Genomic DNA, 8,716 nt, shown 5'->3' on the forward strand with positions numbered 1-8,716 from the left:
TAGTTGTTGATTTTGTTTATGCTAGGCTTTGTCTCTTGCGACAGTCACCCAAAGGATCCATTCCTGTGTGATGCCTTACATCCACCAGAAGGTGGCGGTAAAATACTGTTTACAAGGTGGCGCTCGCTCTTTCTCCTTTCAGGCCTACATCTCTCTCCAGGGCCTATCCTACATTTAAAAATAATGCACTTTTTATATCCACTAGATGTCGCTCTGGTATTGTTTTGTAGGCCTATTTGCAGAGGCGGTTACTTTAGCATTTCCTCGAAATGTAGGCCTATCTAAAAGGTGCAGTATTTTTGCATTTAGCCAAGAAATTATTTGTATTAGTTAATGATGTCAATAAGCAATTACTCTAGGTTTCACCCTTAACACAACCACCAATGCATATTATCTCATTAAGACATTTTTTAGGCAACATTCGCTTGTTTTTGCCTAAAACATAAAGAATAAAAAACTAGTCCATTGTGTAACTATTGTTTGTATCCCTCATGATTCAGGAGTGTCTGGACTGATTTTCTTAATATAAAAAGTGTGCTGAAAGCTTACTTTTCACTCTGGCTTCCGTGAGAGAACTGAATTGTAGGCTAGAGTTACTGATTGTCAATTGTAGGCACCGAAAATACTATAGTGATACCGAATTAATGCTCTTATTATGTGTCCTTGCATTCCGCAAAAATTGCAAAAGCGCCCTCATTAAATCCTTGTCATTAATAAAGCTACATTTTGTTGCTTTTCCTTTAATATCAACTAGAATTATTGTGTTACAGTTGAAATAAGGGCATCATTCATACAAGTTATTTTATAACCAATGAAAACAGTTGTTCCAGTTATTTATTTTTTAACCAATGAAAACAGCAGTTCCAGTTATTTCCAAAGAGCATATTTTAATACACATTTGAATCCGCTGGGTTACCTGTTTAAAGTGCTTTACATTAATATAATACAAAGTTGCAGATGACTACAAACAACAGAGATGAGGGAAAATAAATAAGGTTAAATAAAAATGTACAAAGACATAAATAACTAAACCACCTATTTAGATCCATCTAACATTCCACCAACAAGAAGTATCACAAGATACATAAATATATATATATATATATATGTTTATGTATATTTTTTATATGCATTGCACATAGCCACTTGATATATAAACAAATTTCTAGAGGTGATGGTCTTGGTTATTCAATGTAATCACTGTGTTAGTCTTTAACTTCAGATTATACAATACTTACATTTTTATCTGAGAACAAGCCTTGGTTTCTGTCTCTCAAAATGTGCTTTAACATAGGCCTGGAACTACAATACGAATAGACTCACATCTGTGTTTCTACAGATATCACTGGGTGCAGTTCGGTGTGGCGGTGAAGGTTAGGTGTGGTTTCGGCTAAAAATCAGAGGAGGTTTCCAGGCAGGTAGGTTCCTCTCCCACTCGGTCCACCAGCTGGGGGGTTGGTTCCTGAGGCGGGCGGGGGCTCTGCCGGTCACGGGGGCAGCAGGGGGGGCTTGAAGGTGCAGGTTCCAGTACAGTGCCGGGGGGTCAGCATCTTACAGGAGAAATGGTGCAACGCGTCGTGAGCTTCTAGGAAAAAAGTTGTGGCTCTCGATTACTTAAGACAATGACGCTCGTTAAGCTAAGTCACGTCAGGTGTGCCTAGGAAAGAGCTCTGGTAAGGGGTCTCTACGACACTGAGGATGGCTCATGAAGGCCCTGGTACAGCAGTCATAATACACACTAAAATTGAAGGGGTTGCGAATACCCCCCTAAAAAACCCTCTATCTTATTTCAACTTTGTCCATGCAGCCAAGATCCATCACACTCCAATAAGAACAGGGGCACCTCTGCCCATCTATCCATCATGTAAACTGGGAATGGCTATTGCAATTAACATACCCTGGAGAGAACCTAAAGGGAGCTGTTATATTGTCATCTCTGTGGGGATAGGACCTCGGACTGCAGATTTTGCGCTGGTATTCCCTATCTGTGGCCATGGTAACGCTGTGATTCTGATCTCCACAGCGGAGTTATCCATTACCTTTTAACTTCTGTTGAATAGCATAACGAGCCTTTCTCTCATGGTCCAACTCGCTGCATAGAGTATCTAAGCAGGAGAAACAGAGGATAACTTTACAATAGACTATAATATAATAGACTATAATATGATATAATGTACTATAATATAATATTATATAATATAATATATATAGAAACACATCTTTTATTTACAGCATGGCCCTTACACTGCTACACTGTTGTCCTGCTCTTTTTTAGATGGATGACAAGAAATTGATGCAACGAAAAAAAGGATGCAAAAATCTCCTTTATTTAAAAAAATCTATTTATCTAATGTAGCCTGCCATGTGAAGTTCATTAATTAATAACGGCCCCATATAAGTTGCACCACCATAAGTCTACACCACCAATGACGTACATGAACTTAACCTATGACTTTCACCAAAATGGGAAATATTAACTTCATTATTGGTTTCCCTTTAGTTGAACTTTGTTTAAATGTTTTATAATTAAATACACATATTGCATTGCAAGATCATAATTAAAATAGACCTACATAATAAAAAATAAAAAAAACTTCACACACCAATGCTGTTGAAATGCTCACAGAAATGCAGTGCCGTTTTGGAGCCAGTGCCATTTTCTGTTTTTAATCAGTGGCAGGTCAGTTATGTACCTCACCTCTAACTATCTGCAACTGCTGCACCATCTCCTCCCTGTAGGACAGCTCTCTCTTCATCTGGTCTTGGAAATTATCTGAGGAGCAAATAATACAATGATTAGGACCATTCTACCTGGGGCCTTTTGTCCAAAGGTCCAAATGACTTTGCTGATGATCACTTGATCACAAGAATGGAAAAATCTTAAGTAAAATGGTGTTCATCACCTTGTTCCTAATTTTATAAAAAATACATTTAAATGTAGTGTTTGGTCATTTGGTATTTGGTCTTATTATTTTGTGTTGGCTATATTTCAGCACTTCCTTTCTGATTTTTCTTTCACACTAAAATTCTGTGTTTTAAATATAGGCAACTAAAGGAGGCAAAAAAGAAGAAAGAAAATATAAATGTTATGAAATGGTGCCTACATGGTGAAAATGGAATTTACAATACCCGTTGTGATATAATAATCTCCAACCCATAAGATTCTGATGACATTTGATGGATATTTCTTGTGTTGTAGGCTATAGTTTACTGTTAAATACTTAGTCAGAAATGGGTCACACCTTTCAAAGTTTGGAATTCCCGCTCCAGTTTTTTCCGAAGTTCCACCTGCTCAACTAACTGTTTCTGCAATTCTTCTGTGAAAATACAAGGGAAATCTTGTTTTAAAAATGTTTGCAATTCGTTTTATCCTTGGTCCAAAAAACAATAAATAAATAAAATTAAAAAAAAAAATAACCATAATGTCGAGTTAAATTGCAAGTAGCCAAAACATACCATCTGCTCATGTGTATTTTTAAATTCTCATTTTGCGCTCATTTAGCCTAGTCGTAACTTAATATGTCATTATTATTTTGAATAAGCAAAATCAATAGCCTAACACCTGCTCCTGCTATGTGACCATCCAAATATTTATCATAGTAAATGTCTCACTATGATTTCTTTCCGAAAACGCATGTGCACCCATTGCTCCATTTCCTCGGTAAGTATGTTAAAATCCCTGCACAGGTTGGTGCGCCTGATGGCTAGGTTAAAGACTTCTTGTGTAAGTAGGTCCATTTAGTAAATCCAGTAAGTGAAGATCTAATCGGTGACATTTGGACCTTTTGCCCATCCATTCCTTAGCGGCCTAAATCGGATAATCCTGCCTTCGGCCATATTTACAACTGCTTAGCTGGGTCGTGGAGTGAATTCAAGAAGCTCGCTGTGCGTATTATCACCGGGGATTGTCCAGTTTTAAACGTGACAGAGGACAAACTGGGAAACGAGATTTACCGTGACCTGGGTTAACCTCTACTAATCTCAATGGGCCATTTTTTTTATTATTATTCAGTATTTCAGATTTTGTTTTATTGTATGTATTAGGCCTATTTATTTAGGAGTGGGTTTGGGATTCGAAGCTCAGAATGCAACGCTGATTAAAGAAATATAAGATAAAAAAAAAGATCACAGACGGGCTCAGAAGTCACAATGTCCTTACCTTTGGCCATGCTTTCTATATTTCTGCTGCCGATCACTGGGGTAGTGCCATCATCACAACGGGTTGCCTCCTGACCTGAGCGGAAAAGTTAAAAGATTTATTTATTTGCCCAATGACCACTCTTACATTTCATTTGGTCAATTGTTTGGGTGACCTAGCAAGAGAGAGGAATGGGTGGATGGATGAATGAATGACCTAAGCCGACTCACCACCATCAGGTTCTCTTTGGTTTCCATCTGACAGAGCGCCATGGTCTTGGTGGAAACTTTTAGGTTCGATTTCATCCACAGTAGAAGACGGCTCCTCCTCGCGCGTATCTGTAAGCCACATACAAAAAATAAAATGGCATGCGTTGAGCTCAGAGTCTTCTTCAATGTCTTCAATAAATCTTATATTATTTTGGAAAAGGCGACTCCCACCATTCGACTCCCGACGATCACGTTGGTAATTAACTGATGATCCAAATGTGCACGGGGTGCTCATTCGTTGCACATGGCCGTCTCTTTCATTCGTATACACCTGCAAAATGAACCACAATACTTAAGACAATTTCCCACAATTATCTGAGAGCTTTTCCTAATTCCAGTTCCCATTCTCTCACACGTGTGGAATCACTCAAACAGGGCTTCCACTCAGGCGACCTCTGTTTCAAATGATCCCCAATCCACATATGTGTCCCCGTGACCCAATTAAAATAAATTAAAGTTGTGTTCCTAATCATGTCTGATAGCCCTCTAGACATCTAAACAGACTGAATTTAAGGGGCGTAAAATAGAACTCCTGACATTTCTCTCCTGCGCTTTAATTCCATATGATCATAAAATTACATCTGTGAAGCCATGCAGCCATGTCTTTTGTTTTGTTTAATTGAGATACATTTGACTGTTTTTATTCGTTATGGTAACTTTGCATATAGGCCTATTGTTCATGAGATAGCCTACTGACGTTATGGAAAATTGAACAAACAATCAGGAATATCCAAAAAGCGAAATAAAAAAATCAATAATGTTTCCCATGTGGGGGATTAACATCTTGTAAACAAAGTGTCTCAGTGGATTTTGTGTATAAACTTTGAGGTGTGTGTGTGTGTGTCTATGCGTGTGTATACCCACCTCGTATATCGCTGTATTTCTGTTGGTTTCTATTGGCAGCTGTTTGCTCTCTCTGTCAGCATCTGTAGCGCGTGCCTCGCTCGACTTGGTTCTGTCCTCCGATTCCACACTCGTCGCGGCCGCTTCTTGAGTTACAGGGCCAAGTGGACTCCGGTGGCCGTCACCTGACAAGGCAAAAGAGTCCTCCTCCTGCACTTTGTTTGACTCTACGTCCACATCCGGGTCATCCACGCTGTCCACATCCGGAGAGGCCGACCTGTAACTAGAACTTTCGCTTAGAAAATCGGGTGACAGGTAGCCAGATCGACCCCCTGCATACGACCCTCTGTTCCCATACAGCTTGGCAATGCTCTCCGTGTCTTTCACCACAGGTCTGAAAGCTGATATGTAGCTCATTTTCCGGGGAGTGTCTGGCATCCCATCCACCGAGCGGCTGTCATCTCCAGACTTGTCCTCTTCATTGCGGAGGGACTGCGTGCTTGAACAGCGCTCGCTGTCTATACCACTCTCTTTGGGTGTGTTTGTGCCTCGGTCATTTGGCTCCGAGACGTCAACTTCATTTGGTCTGGAGCATAGCAGGTCCGAGGGTGGTTTAGGGTGTGACTGGGAATAGGGTGGCATGGGGAGGCTTCCTGTTGTGGGCCAAAACATTGGAAACGATGGATAGCCACTGTCTTTCGTCCCGGGCCAAAACATGCCTGAAAGGTTAGTTTTATTTGGCTCGCCAATCACCATGCCGTCCTCTTTTTTCTGACACAGTCCAAAGGCAGGGAATCCGTAAGGGTGGGGGAAGAGCGGCGGGGGGATCTTCTGCAGCATCCCGAAGCCCTTGCTGGGCACGGGGATAACGGGATAGCTGCGCATGCTGCTTGGAACAACGCCGGACTGCTCGTCCTGGCATCTCATGGCTTTGTGCGGGATTTCAGGGGATTCACTGTGGGGCTGCCCGCGGGGTCCCGGGGTTTTGGTCGGGGAGGACCCCGTAGACCCACTGGATGGCAGCGTCCTCTTCCTGCTGCCGCCATTGAACATGGCCTTGACGTCTTCCCAGGCGTGCGTCACCTCATCAGCTGAATTTTTGTCAGTTAATTTGAGATGACGCCTCCACGAATTAAAGTTAGCAGCATCGGGCTGTGTGTACTTGGATTCTGGGGTGCGATGCGAGTGAAATATGAATTTGTTTGGAGAGAAATACATATTGCAGAATGAACATTTTATACATTTAGCTCTAGAGCTGTTGTACCTAGCTGGTATGAAGCTGCCCCGACTTCCCCATGCGCACTCGTGAGATACATCAAAGGCAAAATTTTCAGGTAACTTGGGCGGCGCGTGTGCCCCGAGGAAGGATTTGCAAAGCCTCTCGGCCTCGCGCTTGGTGATCATCCCGCAACGCCGGGATGAAATTGGCATAGCCCCTGCGCGCCGCAAGATCTCGAGCTGGACTGGCGTGCACTGCACGCAGGTAATACCAAGGGCCACGCGGCGGTTGTGTATCTCGTTGTAACTGTAGTGCTTCAGGAGGGTGTTGGAGATTTGAGCGAGACAGAGTCTCTCTTGGCCATCTATGACTAGAGAGACTATGGGTATTCCGTACAGAGAGGCCTCGCTGACTTGGTTAGGTTTTAACGCAGGGCCAGAGTAGGATTGCAGCTCTTGCTTGGAAGTTGGGGAGCAGCTGGAGTCTCGTACGGCTGGCAGCTGACTCGGAATTGATTCCATTCCTGGACACCTATCAACAGCGATATTACATGTGTTAGTCCATTCATGAGAATGCCACCTCCATTCTCATTGTAAAATTATGGAGATGGAAATTACAGTAGCCTCTCCAAAAATAATGTATTCTGCACACTGATTTGATCTTTGTAATACAGTAGGCCTGCAGACACTCACCACTGAAGAATAATTGCTATACAAGCAGCTAATAATGATGATGATGATGATTATAATAATAATAATAATAATAATAACAGGATTAATTAGGCTATCTTAGAGCAGATAATTTTACTGTATATTAGAAACACATGGATCTACATTTTCAATCAAGATTATTAATCCATAAGAGGATGGAATCTGACTCACTCAGGGTTTTCGAAGTTGTCAGCTGTTAAATAGCTATTTGCTCGCATGAATTTTTGACTTCTGTTTCTTAATTTCACATGCCTGTATCATGACGTTGTAAGCTTTCTTATTTGGAAAGCAACCATGCCTCCCTACTTGGATTCGGGAAATGGAATCGTGTCAAGAAAGACGCTGGGGCACAGCAGTAAAATTTAGCCGACTTTGCGCAAGCTTAAGCAAAAGGTAAGACGCGCTAAGCTGCTTTCATTGTAATTACCCAAGGTTCATCCTTGCCTAAACATTTAAACGGTTGAAAAAACACTAAGTATAATTAAGATGATTCAACAGGAACCTCTATTTAAAGTGGCAAAACATAATATTTTGTTTTGTTTTTTGCAGATATTCTATTTTTGTCCTGCATTATTATATAGGCCTAAATATACATTTTATAAACCATCGGTCATTCTAGTAATTCTTTTATTCCTTTTGCATACTAGAACACGCAATAGTCTATATGTCATGATTTTATTAAAAGCTAATTACCACATTAACACGCGATATAAGCACTTTAGCAATATTACTGGCAAACAAAGGAACACAGAACACAGAAAATTCAAACTCACCTTTTAAGACTGGTCAGAAAGCAGTAGTTTTTGAACAGCAAATAAACAAGAAAAGTCAAACTGGCGACGAAATTGGACAGTCCTCTTGTCGACAATGTGATAATTACGTCTGTTTCGGATAGAAATGTCCAAGTGCCTTCTTGTGAAGAAGTTGTGTGTGTGTTTTATCAGAAGTACATGTGGACGTGCATCCTCCTCGAGGGTTTCTGGCGTGAGTGAGAGCTGGAGGAGTGACCGTCGGTAAGGTAGTGCGCTCCTCTTTACGACAAAGCCATTCAAGACGTTCAGCAGTGACAGCTAAAGTAATAGCGAGGCACTCCCACTTAGCGCAAGCATATTTACATGAACTGTTTGCCTACGGGACCGACAGAAACCACACTCGCTGCTGTCATATTGGCCTGGAGACGTTTTATTTTTGTCACGTGATTTTTGAAGAAATGCAAGAAAGAGTGTGTGTGTGTGAGTGAGTGAGAGAGAGAGAGAGACTGTGTGTGTGTGTGTGTGTGTGTGTGTGTGTGTGTGTGCGCGCGCGCGCGTTTGGCAAGTAGGATAATCGTACAGTGTGGTATGAACAAGGGTCAGCCACCGAAACAATATACATATAGCCTATCGTTAGTCTGACCGTTTCAATTTGATTTGTATTTAGGCTACATGACACGTTTTTGTGCTTTTGATAATTGCATTTAGGATGAGCGTCAAAAGTAGCCTTGCCTATCAGTTAGTTTAAAGAATGGGGGTGGGGGGGGGGGGGGTCTGACAACGAA

The 8,716-nt window shown here is 41.5% G+C and overlaps 1 protein-coding gene across 1 annotated transcript; it reads right to left on the reverse strand.

The window, feature by feature from the left end:
• Positions 1 to 820: 820 nt before the first annotated feature.
• skor1b (SKI family transcriptional corepressor 1b) lies at positions 821 to 7,543 on the reverse strand. Its single transcript, XM_042110033.1, has 9 exons — positions 7,351 to 7,543; positions 5,272 to 7,000; positions 4,579 to 4,678; positions 4,369 to 4,476; positions 4,160 to 4,234; positions 3,243 to 3,317; positions 2,699 to 2,773; positions 2,040 to 2,105; positions 821 to 1,550 (listed from the first exon to the last, which is right to left on the reverse strand). Exons 1-9 carry the CDS (start codon positions 7,395 to 7,397, stop codon positions 1,375 to 1,377), a joined length of 2,451 nt encoding a protein of 816 aa, XP_041965967.1. The 5' UTR covers positions 7,398 to 7,543; the 3' UTR covers positions 821 to 1,374.
• Positions 7,544 to 8,716: the final 1,173 nt, after the last annotated feature.

Source organism: Alosa sapidissima, chromosome 11 (assembly GCF_018492685.1).
Source record: "Alosa sapidissima isolate fAloSap1 chromosome 11, fAloSap1.pri, whole genome shotgun sequence".
Classification (NCBI taxonomy): Eukaryota; Metazoa; Chordata; class Actinopteri; order Clupeiformes; family Clupeidae; genus Alosa; species Alosa sapidissima.

Bases quoted from the DNA above. Each gene is read 5' to 3' on its own strand.
- skor1b (XM_042110033.1), bottom strand. From the start codon at position 7,397: ATGCGAGCAAATAGCTATTTAACAGCTGACAACTTCGAAAACCCTGA. The intron at 7,001-7,350 runs GTGAGTCAGATT...CGCTGTTGATAG, and splicing joins GACAACTTCGAAAACCCTGA to GTGTCCAGGAATGGAATCAA. The intron at 3,318-4,159 runs GTAAGGACATTG...GTATTTTCACAG, and splicing joins TATAGAAAGCATGGCCAAAG to AAGAATTGCAGAAACAGTTA.